The 20,949-nt window shown below is 36.0% G+C and overlaps 1 protein-coding gene across 2 annotated transcripts in view; it reads right to left on the reverse strand.

The window, feature by feature from the left end:
- Positions 1-20,949, reverse strand: part of SMAD2 (SMAD family member 2) — an 83,315-nt gene that overhangs the window by 39,904 nt on the left and 22,462 nt on the right. For both annotated transcript variants that reach the window (XM_054583610.1, XM_054583609.1), the window contains one exon: positions 16,412-16,700. In XM_054583610.1, coding sequence (XP_054439585.1) covers positions 16,412-16,647 — 236 coding nt within the window. In that variant the 5' untranslated portion in view covers positions 16,648-16,700. The remainder of the gene's footprint in view (positions 1-16,411; positions 16,701-20,949) is intronic.

The following is a 20,949-nucleotide window of genomic DNA, read 5'->3' on the forward strand; positions in this document are numbered from 1 at the left end:
TACAAGCTTTGAAGTTTTAGCTTCTAGGTGAGAACTATAAACCACCAAGAATTGTGCTGAATGGGGTTAAGGTTCATTCTTCCATATGAACACCCAGTTCTTCCAGCATTATTTGTTAAAAAAGACTTCCCTGTCCCCGCTATGCTTTGGCATCTCTGTCAAAAATCAAATAACCAAAGAAGCATCTATTTTGGGGTTCTCTATCTTATCCTATGTTATTTGTTTCTTTTTGTACTGGAATCACACTGTACAGATTACTGTGGCTTCATGGAAGGTCGTGATGTCAGATAATTTAAGTCCTCTGTGTTGTTTTTTTTTCCCCCCTCAAGACTGCTTTAAATATTCTAGGTCCTGTACTTTCCATGCCAATTTTAGGATCAGTTTGTACATTTCTACTAAAAAAATTTAGTTTACTAGGATTCAGATTAAAATGGGAGACAATTAACTCAGTACTACTGAGTGCTCCAGTTCACAATCACAAGGCAATTTATTGCATTGTAGTTTCAACATGTAGGTCCTTGCAGTGTTGGTCTCCATTTCTGCCCATTATTTTGTTTTTCATATGGTGAGTAATTTAGGACTGTATGTTGGACACTGTGAGTTATGTGATGAACATGCCAGTTTCTATAATATTCCTCCAACAAGAAGTTTTTGTTTTGGCAGGCAATTAACTTGTTTTTACTCAAAGTGCAAAATCTATCTTTGAACAATTCAAATCAGTTTTTTTTAAAGATTTATTTATTTTCAGAGAGAGGAAGGGAGGGAAAAGGAGAGGGAGAGAAACATCAGTGTATGGTTACCTCTCATGCATCCCCTACTGGGGTTGTGGCCCATAACCCAGGCATGTGCCCTGACTGGGAATCGAACTGACGACCCTTTGGTTCACAGTTAGGCACTCAATCCGCTAAGCCACACCAGCCAGGGCTCAACTCAGTTTTTTAGCCTTTAGCTAGTCTACACTAAGCCTAAGTCTACCCCACATGTGTGTGAGGATTAGTGATTTCAGTGAAGTGTTAAGCAGAATCTGGGTAGCTTCAGTAGCTTTCAGTAGCTTTCTTTTTGCTGGTTCTTCAGGAGAGATAGTTTTGTATTAAAATTTTAGCTACCCTGAACATTCTGCATGGACAAAAACTATAAAAGCAGAAAATTCACCCAATTCCATTACCTTTTTCCAAGTATCATATCCCCTCCAAGATGTCTATTTTTGTTTATTCTCTAATGCTTTTTGTTTTGTGCAGTTTATAATTGTTGCCTGAGGGACTGTGAGACTGGTAAAAGTGTACCTGGCTATACAAGCAGAATCACCTCTCTATCTGTTTAGCCTTTAATTTCACCAAGGTTTTGAAATTTCAGTGTTTGTGTGTCTTTAAAAAATGCATTCTAGAGAAATCCATGAACAGAAGATGGAGGCATAGGTAAATATGACTCGCAACTCACACACCCACAGCAAAAATTACAACTAAACTACAAATAACTGTCATCCAGAATGGTCAGAAAATCAAGTTCTATGAAAGTCCAACAACCAAGAAATTAAAAGAAGTCACACCGATTCAGATGGTAGAAGGGGCAGAGACACGGAGACACAAAAGGACAGTCCCCCAAATTGGGAGGGTTATCTCGGGAGTGAGGGATCCCAGCCCCACACCAGACCACACAGCCCAGGGTTCCAGTGCCAGGAAGATAAGTCCCTATAACTTCTAACTATAAAAACCAGTTGGGGTTGGAGTAGAGGAAGAAACTGTGGGATTCTCAGGCTTCTCCTCTTAAAGGGCCCAAAACAGACTCAGGCAGACTCAGTCCCTGTGGGCTCCAGCACTAGGACAGCAGCTTGAAGAGCACCAGTGGCATATAGGGAGAAACAAGTGTCCTGGCGTCAAGGCAAGTGCTGAAGGACAGATTCCTTCTGGACAAAACCCCAAAGGCCAGGCAACGGCCATTTTCCCTTTTCTGAGCCCTCTTCACACAAAGCACAGAGCAGCCATGCCCTATCAGAGACTCCATTAACCCTGTTCACGGGGTTGTCCCGCCCTGACAAACAGCTAAGACTCCACCCCATCCAACTCAGGAGTGCACTTTTCTACATGAGGCCATGCTACTAAGACAGAGAGTCAAAGCAGCTCTACCTAATACATAGAAACAAACACAGGGAGGCTGCCAAAATGAGGAGACAAAGAAATATGGCCCAAATGAAAGAACAGAACAAAACTCCAGAATAAGAAATAAACAAAATGGAGATAAGCAATCTGTCAGATGCAGAATTCAAAAATTGGTTATTAGGATGCTCAAGGAATTCACTGAGTACTTCAACAACATAAAAAAGACCCAGGCAGAAATACTGGTTACACTAAGTGAAATAAAGAAAAATTTACAGGGAATGAACAGTGGAATGTATGAATCCAAGAATCAAATCAATGATTTGGAACACAAGGAAGAAAAAAATTCTATCAGAACAGCAAGAAGGGGGAAAAAACCCTTAGGCTAGGCTAAGGAGCCTCTGGGACAACTTCAAACATACCAACATTCAAATCATAGGGGTACTGGAAGGAGAAGAGAAAGAGCAAGAAACTGAAGGCTTATTTGAAAAAATAATGAAAGAAAACTTCCCTAATCTGGTGAAGGAAATAGACATACAAGTCCAGGAAGCATAGACAGTTCCAAATAAGATGGACACAAAGAGGACCACACCAAGACACATCATAATTCAAATGCCAAATGTTAAAAATAAAGAGAGAATCTTAAAAGCAGCAACAGAAAAGCAGATAGTTACCTACAAGGACATACCCATAAGACTGTCAGCTGATTTCTCAAAAGAAAGTTTGCAGGCTAGAAGGGACTGGCAAGAAGTATTTAAAGTGATGAAAAGCAAGGACTTGCAACCTAGATTACTTATCCAACAACACTATCATTTAGAATTGAAGGGCAGATAAAGTGCTTCCCAGACAAGGAAAAGCTAAAGGAGCTCATCATCACCAAGCCATTATTATATGAAATGTTAAAGGGACTTATTTAAGAAAAAGATCAAAACTATGAACATTAAAATGGTAATAAATTCACAACTATCATCAAGTGACTATAAAAAACAATCTAAGCAAACAAGCAAAACAGATACAAAACCATTGATATGGAGCTCATTTGGATGGTTATCAGTTGGGAGGGAAAAGAAAGAGAATGGGGGAAAAGTGTAGGGATTAAGTAGTACAAAAACTGGTAGGTACAGAATAGGCAGGGGGATGTTAAAAACAGTATAGGAAATGGAGCAGCCAAAAAACTTACATTCATGACTGATGGACATGAACTAAAGGGGGGAACTGCCAGAGGGAATGGGGGTTACTGGGTGGAGGGGGCAAAGGGGAAAAACTGGGGCAACTAATAGCATAATCAATAAAATATATTTTCAAATATGCATTTCTAGTTATTATAACTTTATTGATGCTACTATTCATAAAATTATTAATATTGCTTCATTTGTTTGCTGTTAATATTTATGGAAATACAGCTGATTTTTACACACCGAACCTGTGAAGTGTTTGTTTTTCCATTTATTTTTGTAACCTTAACCTCCTTAAGGTTTCTTACATATTTGTGTCATCTACAAAAACAAGTATTTTGACTCATCCATCCTTTCAGACCTTTATGGCTTCTGTATTTTGTTTACCTGGCTCACTACACAGGCTAGGTATTCCACTGAAATAAAATAATGAACTGAAAACACAAGAGTGAACATCCTTATCTTGTTTCTGATGTCAGGGAAAGCTCAGTATTTTATGATTAAGTATATTCTTAGCTGTATTTCTTAAATGTCTTTTATCAGACTGATGCAATACCACCTGGACCTAGAATTTTCTTTATGGGAAAGATTTTATTAATTCAACTTCTTTAATTGATATATGGCTATCCAAATTTTCCATTTCTTATCAATTGGGATAACATTTTTAGAGAAATTTGATCTTTACAAATTCAATGGCATAAAGTTGTTTAAAATATGTGCATTATGCTTTTAGTATCTGTAGACTAGCATAACAATCCCTCTTCCATTTCTGACATGGGTAATTTATGTTTTGAACTCTCTTTTTTTTTTTCCTCCATCAGTTGAACAGGGGTTTATCAATACTGTTGATCTTTGTAAAGAACCTACTTTTAGCTTTATCTCTATTGCTTCTTTCCTAGTCATTAATTTCTGCTCTACTTTTTGCTCTTTCTCCCTTCTACTCACTTTCCACTTCTTTGACCTTTTTCTCCCCTAGTCTCTTAGGTGAAGTCTATGTAACTTTCCTAATATAAAGTTACAAATTTCAATTTAAGCACTGTTTTAGCTACATCCCACACACTAATATGTGTACTTCATTATCATTTTTAATTTGAAATATATTCTAACTTTTCTCTTGGTTTTCTTCTAAATAACCCATGAGTAGAGAATTGTGTTAATTTCAGGTTTTTTTAATAAATGTCTTACTGGTATTGACTTCCAATTTTGCTTTACTGTTGGCAGAAAACATACTTTGTTGATTTCAACCAATGGGAGGTTATCACGAGTACATAGAAAGACCATGTATTATTACAATGGCATTGAATTTAGTATTCTATAAATATCAAATAGGTGGTTAATAGTATAATTTAAATCTTTTATGTTTTCACTGATTTTTTTTGGCCTATCTGAACTCCAACTATAATTGTAGATTTGCGATTCTGACCCATTAATTCTATCATGTTTTACTACATGTATTTTGAAGCTTTTTTTAATTAACCTGATACATATATAGTTAATGGCTTCTTGATGTCAGCACTTCAGAGATGTCATTTAACAATATTTTGATTCCCTTTCTTCTGATGAAGTCACCTCTCATTCTTCTTCTTCTCCTCCTCCTTCTTCTTCTTTATTCCCCGTATGTAACATGTTGTTTTTCACTGGCTGCTTTCAAGATTTTCACTTTCCTGGGTTTGAATATCATGCACCTAGGCGTGGATTTCTTTTCACTTATCATGCTTGAATTTAATGAGGGATCTGACCCCCCACTTTTGATTTTCAACTGCTGACAGTTTGAAGTCCCATTGTGCCCTCACATCTCAAATCTGAGCAAAGCTGATAAGAAAGGAGGTGCTCCCTCCTTTGACGCTGGAGGGAATGTCAAACCAGGCAAGCTTGGGCAGATGCAGGAGTGCAGGAACTGTCAACCCAGCCCCAAGTCTCCTACCGCTGCTTTCCCAACTCATTTCTGAACAGCTTGAGCCTGTCCTTCTTGTCTGAGAAAGCCTCATATGAACAGTAATCCTTTTCATGCCCTCAGAGTTTGGCTTTATCAGTCTCGCATCAAAATCAAATTTGGGGAGGGATCCACCCTACACAGTTTACAATGATTAAGTACTTACTATGTATCAGGTATAACACTCAGCCCTTACACATACTGAATCACTTAATGCCCCAAGACCACCACCAAAAGTTAGGTATTGTAATCCCTACTTGACAAAGGAGGTAAAAGAAGCACAAGGATAAAGTAACAGGCCAAAATGGCGGGGAGAGAGGCTGCAGTTCTAATTATCAACACTATCCTGCCTATAGTTACTAAAAATACTAAAAAGAAGTAAATAAAAACACAGCAAGACAATAAAACAGTAATGTTGGTATAGTATCTCAGGTAAGTAAAACATTTATAAAATGTGCTTACTTATAAAAACCTGATATTTCACTATAAGAGTTATTTCCTCAAGAAAAAGAATTTGGACAAGTAAATTGGTAGAGCCATTCTCAAATTAAAAAAGGGGCAGTCAACAGAAATTTCCATAGTCCGAGCACTACAAAAAATTAATTCTCTTCTTCTTTGGTTAGATACAGCTATTCTTAGACGCAGAAGGAAGGACCAGGTAGTGACTGAATAAATTTTCAGCTTTACTTACAAATGTTATGTTGAAAACATTACTTTATGAGATTTCGCTAGATGTTTCTACTGCCACTGAAAAATAACAAAACATCTCCCACAAAAAAAAAAATAGTCCTTACCATTAAAAGGATTTAAATATCAATTCTAAAAATAGTTGCTAGAAATATTTCAAGTCCTTCCAAACACAGAAACATTAAAAAAAAAAAAAAAAAAAAAGGCTGACATTAAGTTCAGGAATATTAAATTATATAGCTGATGGGTTTTCTGTATTTATTTTAATATACATTCTATGTTTTGAACAATTAAAAGAATAGTATCCTAAACAATAGAAATCCAAACAAAAAAAGATGTCCCTACAACATTTTAAATTAAATTCATAAAACATACAAGAACTGCAATACAGAACTCCATTCTGTAAAAACTCATCTTAAATCATACATTTTTGTGCTTATGTTTGGTTTTTAGAGAAAGGTTTTTTAATCTGACAATTTCAAAAACTGGCATTCTACAAAATACAAATCATCTCCTAGTTGTATAGCATTTTGAAGCTAACAATGTACTTTACATGGATGGAAAGGTTAAAATGTTTAGATAAGGTACACAGACTAAAGCATTATTTATACCTGTTAGTGCAAATTATAAATTATATAAACCATTACATAAAAACTACAGGGAAAAGTTCTCTTAATTTACTTATTTTTCATTACAAATTTTTGTTCTATATCTAACTCCAAACTTTCACATCATCCTTAGCATAAATATGCCTCCCTTTACCCCTTCCTTTCTCCCCACTGGCTCAACAAACTTGGAGTAAACCAAGCTAGGGGGAAATTATATCCTCTTACATACATATAAAGCCATCAAGATAAGCAAAGTTCATAAAAGAAGTTTGGGATAAGAAGTTAATGAAAAATCATGTATTTTATTTTAAGCATTATTCACGATCATAGTTTCATAAATGCCTCAAGACCACAATGTCACAGTGCTTCCAACAGTAACCCAAAAGCAAAGTTAAAATAATTCTGAGTTCTGAGAGTAAAGACTAATCTAACAAATTCAAGGAAAAAATAAGATGGTAATAGAAAACTCCAGTTATAATAAAATAATCTCTTTGGAAATATAGCATCATTGGAAAACTTAACAAGTATCAGGGTCAAATATTTTCTTTAGAAAAAATGTTTTATATTTTGTTAAAATGGTATGTATTTCATGCAGATATATGTAACAGCCCTCCATTCTCTACATATATGCCACCCATTCCCAGCATCACTGTATTTGAATTCCAAATTTTCAAAAGAAGGATACAGCTTATTCAACAAGCTGGCTTTGGCAAGCTCCCTCCTCTCTCATGTCATTACTCTGAACGATGCTCTTGTTAAACTTCTTTACCCCTTTCTGTATATAATCTCACAAAAAAAAGAAAGAAAAGAAAATCCCAAGTCTGTTCTAAGTTATACCCAGATACGTGGACTAACAATCAATCTCTTTTTACAAATTAAAAATTTGCCCTGATGTAAATCAAAATTTTAGTCTCTCATTCAACATCGTTAACTCTACCTCCTCCAAGACTCTTGGTTCCGGACAAGCAGGAAGAAAAGCGTTAAAAGGAAAGGGAAGCAGCCTTACTGGGCTGATGTGATTGAAATCTGAAATGACAGTACTATAGTGGAGGGTTCCTGTGTAGACCAGAAATTCAAGTGATGCCTCTTACCTGCAGTTAGTTCCTGTTGCAGGAACTTCTCTGGATGGTTTGGCTTGGGTCACTCTGACTCTCCAAGCTGGGCCTCTTGGTCTTTTCTAGACAAGTCAACTTCAACTACCTTGAAGTCTACCTGGCCCACGGGAAATGTCTTGCATCTTTGACCCATCAAACTCTGAAGGTGTAGACCATTCCCACTGTGCCCTTTCTTCGTTCTACTGACACAGGAGCAGCTCCAGCTGGTGAAAGTCAGGACCAGTATTTACTTCTCAAACCTTTGCACATGCATCAAACTGGGAAGTCTCCCTAAAAGCCCCTCAATTAGGATGAGGAAAAGGAGAAATGCCACAGCATATACGGGGTTGGCCAAAAGAATTTTTTTTTCTGTAAAAGATACATTTTTCATTTTTATCAATAACTTTATTGATCTGCATATTTTGAGTATGTCAGCTACCTCCCACATGGTGGAACACTGACTGCTCTCAATTAATGTCTCAATTTGATCACTGTCAACTTTGACTGGTATACCCAACCATGGAGCATCATCCAGTGAGAAATCTCCAGCATGAAACCTTGCAAACCACTGTTGACACGTTCAAGTATCAGTCACAGCACCTTACCCATACATTGGACAAATGTTATTTTGTGTTTCAGTTGCATTTTTACCTTTCTTGAAATAATAAAGTATAATATATCGAAAATGTCACTTCTATTCTTCCATCCTCAGTATTTAAATGGCTATACAAATACCAATTTTGGTAAGTTTAAAAAAAAAAAAGGCACGCTGATATGACATCTGTCACAACACAACCTAACAAAACTGTTCTGAATGAAGTTAAAGACAGCTAAGCACTACTAGAGCCATCTTATGGAAAAAAAAACCTTTTTGACCAACCCAGTACTGCTCAGTTCTCTATGAGACCCCCTACACAAACTCTGTATTTTATTCATGTGGCCTAGAGGTGAGTAATGACTTAAGTACAGTAATACTTATCTCAGGAAATCCTTTCTGCAAGTCCTCAATGAATGGTATAGCACCTCAATTTTGTTTTTGTTTGCACCTCAATTTTGAAAGTAGCTTACTTGCAATGTATTTTTTTCAGATTTGGGGTCTCTGAATAAATACTAAGAGTTTTCATTTTAACATTCTGTTACAATTCCACTTCCAGGTAAGAAATAAGCAGGTCCTTGCAGGCTCCTGTTCCTGCTGCAGGAGGAAGAAGATAACAGAAAGGGGGAGGGAAACAAAGACAACAGAGAACTATAAGTAAATGCGATCCAACAGAAGTAAGACCAGCAAGAGGAAAAGAACTCTAAGTGAACTGACAATTGCCTGCCATCTCCTCTTCCCTGAAAGCATTTGTAGCTTCCAGGTTTAAGCTTGGTCTGTGAAGAGAAATTCTACTGAATAAAGTGACAGAATAGAACTTTTGACAGTCACAAGAGTCTCTACCGAGATGTCTGCTAGATTTTAAAGCTGCAAAGCAACAGCAGGCTCAAGAGCCAAACTCAAACTATGGAAAAGGTAGAAGGAACTCTCTCAGTATTTGAGGGAGTAGGTGATGGAGGTCTGCCAGGCTTTCAATAGAAATCCCAGGAGAGCCCTATTTGCAGAAAAGAGATGAGCCAGTAGTAGATTAAATCAAAGTAAAACGGCACCTGAACCCCAATGCAGCTCAATTCCTGATTAGACCAAGGTGATCAGCCTCTGTATCCACCTGACGTGGGAAAGGTCAAACACACTTCAGAGAAAGCATTGTTTGCAGCATCTATAATTCTCTTATATGTAATATATGACACACATAAATAACCAAAAAAATGAATAGACAATAAAAGCAGACAAAGACTTTAAAATAATGATTTTAAATGTATTTTTTAAATTCTGGAAAATAGAAAAAAAAGGACGAAGAATTTCAATAGAGAATTTGAAATCTCTAATATCAAAACATAATAAAACTGAAATATATACATTTTAAATTACAAAATCAACAGATACGTTTAATAACAGGCTGGAGACAGCACAAAATAGAAGCACTAAACTCAAACTTAAGTCAACAGAAAATACACAAACTGAATGAGGAAAAAAATGAAAAGAACAGAGCATAAGAGACATGTGGTATCCATTCATTTTATGCCAAATATGAGAGAAGATTTAAGGCAACACTGCCAGACTGGTGTTTTACTATTATTTTCCATCTCCACAGCCCTATGTGTGGTACTATTTATTTCCTGTAGATAAATAAAGGTCCTTTATTTAGGTCCTTTTTGATGGTGGTACACTTACTTGTATCACCAGTGGGCACCACAGAGGCCTAGAAACACTCTACTACAAAACAGTAAGGAGGAGGAGTAAACAGTATGGTTAAATGTTATCCCCCAAAATTATGATCTTTCCAGAATGTGGTTAGTCATATAAGAATGGCCTGAGCAAGCTGGAATGTTTCCTGATCAGACTGGAAACAAACCAAAGATGCTGGAAAAGCTAAAGATGGTTGTACTTTTTTAAATGCCCATTATTTTAGCTAGCTTGGTAAATGAATTATTTAAAGTCAGTACATTACAGAAATTAGACAAGAAAAGTGGGGATGTTGTTTAAAAGGGAAGTTGCTGTAAAAGTGGAGGTAGGTGTTAAGTTTATAGATTAATTAATCTGGGTATAAGTCAGCAATTTTATAAAGCGACAAAGGTCCTAGGGCAGGTGGGTATTTTTAATAATAAGATAAATAATAAACATGTCCTATATCTCAGAATATATCACACACATAAAAGGGCTTTGAATATCAGTGTCTTGGAGCAGGAGCACCATCAAACAATCTACCTGTAAATGTACCCTCCAGATAAAGGTGAAGGTTTCTAGCAAAGTGTCTTTCAAATAGTGTTTCACAGGGCCCAAGACCTCATCAGAAATGCTTTTTCCAACTTAAACACAGAACATATAGAAAGCAAGAAAACAACAAATCGAATGCTGAGACTGATAAAAGGTAGCTATTACCCAACATCTTAAAGTTCTAATTTGCATATATAAAAAATTTTTGTTCTGACTAATCAATTTTATAAATATTATTCATTTGATTAAACTGAATTATAAACACTGCATAACACAATGTTGCCTGGCAGAAACATTTTCTAAGCATGGGTAGACAATACAATTTAATGCAAGTTCTCTAGGCAAAACTAGAAGAAAATGAAGACAGGATATCTGCGAATATTTCAAATAAATCATATTCATGGCTATAGTGCTTTATAGCTTACAAATTTCACATTATTTCAAAAAAACCAAAAAACATACTGCAAAAGTACTGATAATTCCACCCCCTTTCACAGATAAGGAAATACGTAATAAAGAGAGTCATCACATGCTCAGGATTCATTCATCAGTATTGAAGAAGTTGACTCAAAAACAGACTATATCAATCTTAATACTCAAGAGTTCCTTCCACCATAGTATTCCATACATATTATGATTAACAGAGAAATACACAGACACGTCATCTATATCTATATATAAATGAGAGATTTTTACTCTCTCCTGAAATAATTAAAAAAGCACTAGTTTAAGAAGAATTGAAGGATACTATAGTTTGAATTTAAAAAGACTTCTCTTTAGCTCTTCTTGGGGTATCCAGAGAAGTAGAAGGGTAGGAATGTGAAGTTAGAAATGAAAGTTGACAATCTACATGAAGTTTAATTACTCTGATGTTTAAAAACTTAGAAGATGGAAAACAAAATCCTAATGTCAATGACAGTAGTAAGAAGAAAAATAAATGACACACAAGACACTAGTAATGTAATTACTTCTAAAGAGAAAAATTAGGTGATGAGACATGTGACAATAGGGGTAGGAGAGAGATGCTACCTGTGGTTGATTTTTGAATGTTTTTAAGGAATGAACTTTTTTTAAAGGCTAAAACAGATACATATACAGAGGTACCTTGGTACTCATCATTAATTCGTCCTGCAACTCATGAGGAGTGTTGAAACCAAGAAGTCCCAAAACCGATGAGTACCAAAGGATGAAGCATTGTATCCTGCAACAGTGGCGTCGTGACTCATAAAAGTCCTAGAAAGTGCGACAGCTCCTAGGCCAGTGCTGAGTGCTGAAATATTTTTTTCTCGTCAAAATGCAACAAGTACAGGTTTTGATGTTGTTCTGAAGCCAATGCACACCAAGGTATGACTGTATATATATTTTAAAAAGAATGTGTTTAAGAAGACAGTAACATAATTATCCTTTAACAGGAAAACTAATTTCAAAAGGCTAAAAAAGACAAGACTAGCCTTAAATTGTCTAAATGCACCATTTAAACATTTGATTGTGCTAACTATAAAGTAAATCCTATTTTTATATAAAAATATTAGGAAAAATTTTTTTAGGTCATCCATAAATAACCACTATTAAAAAGTTGGTGTATCCCTCTCTACCTTTCATGACTGTGTTAACATTTTTAGATGTATGCTTTATCAAGTTAAAAAAACCTTCTGTTTCTAATTTGTTAACATGAATACTGAATTTTATAGAAAGTTCTTTCTACATCCATCAAGATGATCAGAGTTCTTAAATATGAAGTATCTCACATTAAAAGATTTTCTGTAGTTGAATTGTACTTGCATCCCTGCAGTAAACCTTACAGAGTCATGATTTTGCAGTTTTGTTCTGAATAATTCTAGTTTCTGATATTTTATTTATATTTTTGTATTTATTTTTATAAGTAAGATTGGCATAAAATTTTACTATTCATATTCAATTCTGGTATAAAATGAGTTGGTTAAGTTTCTTTTATTAATAGAATTAAAGAAATTATAGGTTAGGGTTTTTTCTAATTCTTTGCTATTACAGAACAATACTGAAATGAATCAGAAATCTTGACCATATTCCTGATTGTTTCCTTGGGATTAAAGATAAAAAAATGTGATTACATGGTCAAACTGCCACTTTAGGAAAAGTCCTTATAATTTATGTTTATGAAATAAATCCTACATTCCTACACATTTATGTATAATGAATATAAAACCGCCATTTTAGACCCCACAGGCTCTTGCTTTTAATGTTACAGAATCTCCATTCCCACTGCAGTTTCAATTTTTGTTTACTGTATATAATATGCATTGGAAGCCATTCTTTTTCTGACTCATTACCTAAAGATCAGTTGCATTTACAATTTAATGACTGAGAAGTCTTCCATTCCTCAGTCTCAAAAATGTTTGAGATGCAAAAAACTTTCATGAAACTTTAACTATTCAGCTCACTGCAGCTTAAGACTAAGTTCCACCCATGAATCACTTTGTGTCACTATATACAACAGTGGGAAGGAAGCAGTTACACCTATGTGTAATTACAGTTTCTACCCCTTTGGAGACAAAACCATGAAAGCAGAGTAAGTCAGGGTGGGCCGAGGGACGTAAAGCCAGAACTATGTTTCTGCCCTAAGTTTGGTCCCACTCTAACATTAAGAGGTAGAGGGGTGAGGTGAAGAAATGCTGCTAAGGGTCAATGAAACACATACTTTAAAAGAAAACATCTGCCATATTTTTAAATTAAAAAATTTGTTTCATGTTCTTCATCAATTGAACTTAAATGTATCTTTCAGGTATCTAAAACCCTAAGTGTTTTATTAACAACTTACTTGCAACTGTAAGTAAATAAACTTTCATTAAATCCACTTACCATTTTATTTTAAATAATTTTGTTTAAACTGTGGTTTGGACTTCTCCATAATGGACCTTTTCCACCCCATTCCCCAACTTTTACAGTCTACATAATTAAGAGCTGACTGAATTTTTAAAGACATTTAGTAGTTAGCAAATGGCTAATCATCTGACCATCTAACTATTTTACTTCTAAAAACAAAGTAAATATAAAATACACGGCACCAAATTATAATGTAAGAAGCTTGAATTTTTTTGATAGACTCAAGCAGTATTAACAAATCTACATTTCTTGCACTATTTAAAAAAACACAAAGTTAGACAAGCAAGTTTCTAAGCTTCAAGGAACTTTTGATAGTTAAAACAAAAAACAAAAAACACCACAAAGGATAATGGACAAGCACTACTTCACTTTCATTGGGTACAAGGGTGGAAAGAAAACTTTTTAATGATGAAATAGTCCTAGAATATGAAAAGGTCTAACAAGAAGTTTTATATATAACAAGTAGATATAACATACATCTACATATAACATATATAACAAGTACATATAACATGTAACAAGAAGAATGGAAAGCAAGGAAAAGAAATCTAAGCTAACCTCCATAGTTTAACTACCAGTATCTGTGAAATCTTAATCAGTACTTTGCTACCCACTGTGCCTTCTGAAAGGAGGGAATTGCACAGCCCTATTATCAGGTTCTGCTCTGTCAATAATTTCACTGCAACAGCAATTTGAGCTTTAGATGAAGATGTCTTCCTGGATTACATCCCTCTGATAAGGGAGATAACATACACTAACTGGGTCTGCTCTTGATAGTCTCACAACCATTCTCCTCACTGAAGCCAGATGCTCTACTTAAAATTAACCTGATTTATGAGTCTTCTTTACCTAAGACTCTTCAATGATATTCATCCAATCATACTCAGGTGCAGTGTAAACTCCCCAGCCAAGCATGCCGCGGTCCCTCATTATCTACACAGACTTGCTCCTGCTCTGCCCCACCTCCCACTTCACACTCCCAGGGCACATGCTAACCCCAACCCTTCACCAGTCCCCCGCTACTGCCACAGTGTCAATACCACAGTGCTCCTCTGGATGAACGCAGCTTCTCCCGACTACATTCCTCCCTTGCGCCCATCAAGATTCAATCCAGGCACCGATCTTCCTCCAGAAGGAAACTTGCCACAAGCCACAAGATAAGAAAATTTCCCCACCTTCAGACATAACTTCCTGAGACGACCTACTGTACCCTGTAAAATTATCTTTTTATGTTTTAAAGTTTATCCCCCCTAACAGGAAGTATGCAAGTGCAGAAACTGTACTTTAACTCCAATGAGGAAGAGCCTATCACACCTTTAGTGGCTATTTACAAATGCTTATTGAATTGAAATGCTGGGCACTACACAATGAAAAATTAACAAATACAGCTTCACTTATTCTTAGTCAATTCATTAGCAAAATTTACCAGTTCTACTTCCAAAACACATGCCAAATCCATCCGCTCAATGTTCGCACAGCCACGCCAGTCCAGCCTGCAGCCTCTCATTTAGATTACTGTAACAGCCTCCTGATCTTCCTATTTCCCTACTTCCAGACCCACATTCATTCTAACACACACACTCTACAACCTCCACCATTATGTCTCTAGCAGCCAGAGATGTTTCTGTAAAAGTAAATATTAAAAAATCCTTGTAAAAGTGGATTTAAATTGTAGAAGTCCATTAAAACCCTTACTTGCTTTCTATTACATTTAGACTAAAATTTAAACTCCCACAATGCCCTATAATGCCCTATATGATCTGACTCCTCCCAAATTTTGTATTCATTTTGTATTACTCCAACTCTACTGAACTCCATTACAATAAGCTATTTTCCAACTCAAGAGTCTTTACAATGGCTCTTTCCTCTGCCTGGAAGACTCTATCCTGAGCTAGCCTGGCACTCTCAAAGCTTAACTTACACATCAAAATCCAATCCAAAGTGGCTTTTTAATGCCTCAGTCATTGTCTTCTTTGCACTCATTACCATCTCAAATTATATTAATTTGTCCACTAGTTTAGTGCATACATCTATCCCTCACGAGGGAAGGAACTTGGTGTTGTGTTCATCACTGCATCCGCACATGCCTAGAAACAGTACCTTGTACCCAATCAGGCACTTATAAGCATTTGTAAAACAAAAGAATAAACCAAGAAAAGTCACTCTTACTTAAGATATACATGAAACAAGCAAAGGAAAAGAAATGAATAATTAATCTACCAAACCAGCAGGAAACATTCTACTATTAGTATCTGCAAGTAGGTAGGCTGGGTATTACTGGATCTACTATCAAGAAGCATCCAGAGTGTATTTCCCAAAGGTCACTGGAAACATGTCAAGTGGAATGCTTTCATGTGCTACATGCATACGCTAGCCCTCATGTATGACACTGCAAATAATCCTTTTATGTAGACACTCCAAAAAACCCTGTAATGTACAAAAAAATAATGAAACACTTAAAAACTACTTGCTATGTTATTTTAAAAAACAAACAGTATTTCTGACAGTGGTACTCATCTATAAATGATTATAGATTTAATTATAGGTTAAACATAAAATCACACTAATAAAACTCAACCTCTTAAGTAAGATGTCCTTGCCATACAAGAAGTAGATCTTCAAGACAGGTCTGACTACCTATAATATCTAAGAAGCTGCCTCACACACTATACTTTCTTAGAAGTAATGCTACAACTCAAACAAAAAAAATATATATAAAATTCATCACAATGTTAGCAGCCTTTTCTAACTCCTTACTGCCTGAAGTTTTAACCAAGGGGGAAGAAAACTATCTATCACTACTGTATTAGTGATAGAAAAGCACTAACTCTTTATTCAAATGCCATTCAATCACAGAAATTAGACAACATATAAGGAAGCATTTAGGCAACAAAGGCAAATGAAGATAAAACTTAATACCATCAAAGTATTTTATTTTGCTTGATTAAACCTCACTATTCAAGAAAATGACTTGTAAAATAAACAAGTTTAAAAACTAAAAATACAGCAGGTCAAAAACAGCTTTCCTATTGTAATAATATTTACAGGTGACTTGAAAGTAACAAAATTTCAATTAACTTTTCTTCAGATTCCTTTAAGCAATTCTCAACGGGATAACCATCAAGTTTCTGATCTAGCAACACTTACCTTGGTATGGTGACACATTTAGTATTACAATTTTGAGTAGTGATGGCTTTCTCAAGCTCATCTAATCGTCCTGTTTTCTTTAGCTTCTTCACCAAACTTTTAACTGCTTTCTCACACCACTTTTCTTCCTGTCCGTTCTGCTCTCCTCCACCGGCTCCTCCAGATCCACCAGCTGATTTCTTCCACCCCAACAGTCTCTTCACAACTGGTGGAGTGAATGGCAGGATGGACGACATGTTCTTTCCAAAGGCAGCAATCCACACTAAGAAAGTGTCCTCCTTTATCTAACCTACAAAAGATATGGAAAAGGTCATTTAGAGGCTAACTTTAAAATCAAGTAATAATTTCAACCTGGCATTAAAAGCAAATTACAAAATGAGACAGAAATTCAAATTATTACTCTCTCAACAGACTTTCAAAAGTTCTCTTCTATTCTTCACCCATGAAATGTCTTTACTAATTCAAACAAATTGTGGAAATAAACCCTTTTACAAAAAAGACAATCTTATAAGTGGGTAAATATAATAATTTTGCAAGTAAAATCTTTATCAACACTGGACCAGTTTATCACTATTGCTACTACTTCAACTTTTAACAGTGTCAATAATTAAAATATTTTCACCAAAAGAAAAGCTTTTCTCACTTTTTAGAACTTCAATCTAATTCTCAAAACACTTAAAAATATTTTAAAAAAATTTTCAAGCCCACTCTCCCCAAAATTTTAAATTTTCGTAACTGACTTGGTATCATAAAACAAAATCTAAAGTTATAAGAAAAAAGGAATCAAGTATAAAGTAAACAACAAGAATAAAGAAATAAAGATAGAGATTGTAAAGAAAAGGTTTGGTTCCCTTTTACATCCCTTGCGAAGACTTTTAATTAAGCCTCTTCTAAAAAATATATTTTCAACTAAATAATAATGTGCCTAGTGAGTAAGTCAAATACAGTTGCTCTTCTCTCACCAAGATAAAATTCTTTAAAATCTTTAAACTTGTATTTAATTTGCTATTTATAACTCAGTACAATAGTCTCCTCCCGCCCAGCCCTGATCGTCAGTATCACTTTCCCGGGTTTCGGTTCTCCACAGTCAACTGCAGCCCATAATTATTAGATGCAAGATTCCAGAAATAAACCATTCACAGGTTTTAAGTTGCGTGCCATTCTCAGTAGTGGGATGAAATCTAGCACTGTCCCACTCCATCCTGCCCAGTATGTGAATCATCCCTTACTCCAGTACATCCTCCACGTGTACTCTCCCCACCTGTAAGTCACTTAACAGCCGTCTCGTTATTAGAGTGCTTACCAGAGAGAGAGAAAGACTGACCACATTCACACAACTTCTAATATATTGATATAAATGTTCTGTTTTACTATTAGTGACAGTTGTTAATCTTTTACTGTGTCTATTTTATAAACTAAACTTTATCATAGGTACATATTATAGGGAAAAAAAACAGTATATATAGAGCTCAGTACTACCTGTGGTTTCGGGCATCCACTGGGAGGTCTGGGATACATTTCCCATGGATAAGAGGGGACCTATTATAATAGGCTTATAATGGTAACCTTTGAAATATCAAGTTTAGGTATTATCTATTAATTTTTCTGTGGAAAAAGAGGATTTAAACCACAATCCCTCACATTCCTCCAACCTTAAAGATAATTAACTCCCAATTGTAGTTTTGTACCTGACGAGATTAGCAGTAAACTACTTAATCACGTTTCCCTTTTTGTGCAACTATTTCTTTTCCCCACAGTTAATTATCTTAGTTTTTCAATTTGCTTAGTTTTCTATGCACCTACCACAAGTTCTTCCCACACTCTCCACAAGCCCCTCAATTAAATTTTAATATTGATGACTTCAATCCCAAAATAAGAGACAAGATCATTTACCACTTGAGGACAGAACTGGAGAGTTAAGATGTGAGATGAAGCCCTGGTCGGGTAATGCAGGTGGTTGGAGCTTTGTTCCAAACACCAAAAGGTTGCAAGTTCAATTTCCAGTCAGGGCACATACCTAGTAGGTTGCTGGTTCAATCTCCAGCCAGGGTGTGTACAAGAGGCAACCGACTGATGTTTCTCACATCTGTGTTTCTCTCCCTCTCTCCCGGGCCCTTTCCCCTTCCTCTATCTTTAGAATCAACGCATATCCTCGAGTTAGGATTAAAAAAAAATTTTTGAGATGAAATATATTCAGAAACCTAGCTCTAAGAAACACTACAGAAAATCAACTAGAGTTAAATAAATTTTATCAGGTATCTACCAGACCATATGTTAAAAAGTATTCCATGAGAGGAGTTACTCTTCTAATCAGGTTTTAGAAAGTCAAAATAAACCATCACTTTCACCCTAAGAATCACAACAAACCACATAAGCTAGAAAATCACGGTTTTTCTGAACCCATCAGAAAGAGTCAAGGATGTAGAGTAATCTAAGTGGAACTAACTTTCAGAAAGTGTTGAGCCTTGATAGAAGAGAGGCCCGGAGTGGTTGAGGAGGAATAATTCCACTATAGATGAATTTAAGGAAAAACCAGCCTAACTTTAATAATCTTATCAGCAACATGTATGCAAGCTGACAAATTAGAATTCCAAAGATTTCACAGAGCAAATCTGCACTACACAACCACTTATTCCCACAGGTCTTCACCAAATGTCTGCCAAAATATGTCAAAGGTTGGGGGACAGAGCTGGAAAGCTGAAGGATACCCTAAGAAGCCTGTGGTTCTCCCTTAAATGGAATAAATATGTCCTCTGATGGGGGAGAGGGGATGGATCAGGAGAAGGGAAGGCTGGGCAGAAGGGGGAAAAAAATCACCCCAAAAACCTCCTGATACTTCAGCTGCCAAGGGCTGAGGGTGGACAGGAAAGTTGAGAGAAACACTTCTATCCAGATACTCTGGACATTAAACTGCCAAGACTGGGGTAGAGAAGGTTCGTTGAGAGAAAACCCTGGACGGTATTACTACTGGTAGAGAGGTTTTCACATTAGGCAGGAACAAGCCTGAGGAAGGACTGAAGAGCAAAAAGAACTCCAGAATGACCAAGGAATATACACAGCTGTGCTATAAAGCAGAGAAATCACCCACTGGTCACAAAGCTGATGGCTCGGATATAGAGCACAAAGAAGTAACTGAAATTATAATCAGACAACAAATCTTGCAGAAAGTCAAGTCCTAATCCTGCTCTCAAAACACTTAAACTAAACCAGAACTAGTTGAACTATTCATCTTATTGACTTAGCCCCACTATCAGACTAACGTAAGAAATGATGGCCCATTTTCTGGAAGTAAATAACATTTACTTCAATCTGTATTGTTTTTATATAAATGTTCAGCAGCCAATAAAAAATTGTAAGACAGGAAGTAGCAAACCACAAGCCAAAAGATTAAATTATTAATATAGTCAGATGAGAAGGCCCAGATATTGAAACTACCAGACATGTACTTTAAAAATAACTATGATAAAAACACTAAAAGGTCTGATGGAAGATAGAAAGGCATGCATAATGAAATGGAGAATTTCATCACTGACACTGAAGCTATAAAACAAAATCAGGGAAATGTTAGAAATAAAAAATACAGTATCAGAAAATAAAGACCTTTGGAGGGGGTTATTGACAGACAAAAATGAACAGTGAACTTGAAGAAAGGCCAAATTAAAGTACCTAAATTGAAATACAAAGAGAAAAAAGTATGGAAATAAACCCCAAACTATCCAGGACCAAATGTCACCTGGAGTTTAACTGGAGTCCTAGAAAGAGATGAAAGAGACTGAGGCAGAAAAAAATACATGAAGAAATAATGGCCAACAGCTTTCCAAAAATGATGGTCAATATCAACCCACAGATGCAAAGGATAGCTACTCATAGTAAACCTACTGAGTATTAAAAATAAAAAGACAAAGAGTGAGTGTCAGCTACGATGACTTAAGGATCCCTAGAAGACCAGACTGAAGGGGAATCTTCACTCATTCACAAGTGATTTCCCAAGGACTTCAACTGAGTTCTCTTGGAAAAGACTGGCCTGGGGCAAGAGATGGAAGAGAGCTCCTCTCCCTAGCAGCATCTCATATAAAACAATCACCTTCTACCAGAAGGGAAATGCAGGAAAGCCTCCTACGACCAAGGAAAGATACCCTGCCTCAATGGGAAGAGTAGAGCAAAAGGTATGTGCTTGGGGCTGGCGGGGGCAGAACCTTCTTGCCCACTTCTCACAAAACAAGCTTTCTCCACTAACCACAATCAATCTCCTGCTAGAAGGCAGGAAACACTGCCATCGCCAGTCCCTGACCAAGATAACAGATAGACTGATGCTGAAGAACAAATAAAAGGAAAAGTACCTGACACTGAAACAGGAGCAAGAAACTGGCTTGGGCGCAAGATCCAAAAATACAAAGGTCTGCTACTACTAGGTGCAAAAATCCTTAACAAAATATTAGCAAATCACATCCAGTCACATTTATAAAAATTGTAATACATCATCACCACAGGGCGTTTTCATCCCAAGGAGCAAAACTAGTTTAACATTAAAAATACCA

Source organism: Pteronotus mesoamericanus, unplaced genomic scaffold (genome assembly GCF_021234165.1).
Source record: "Pteronotus mesoamericanus isolate MK-2021 breed Mesoamerican mustached bat unplaced genomic scaffold, CSHL_Meso_final contig_74, whole genome shotgun sequence".
Taxonomy (NCBI): Eukaryota; Metazoa; Chordata; class Mammalia; order Chiroptera; family Mormoopidae; genus Pteronotus; species Pteronotus mesoamericanus.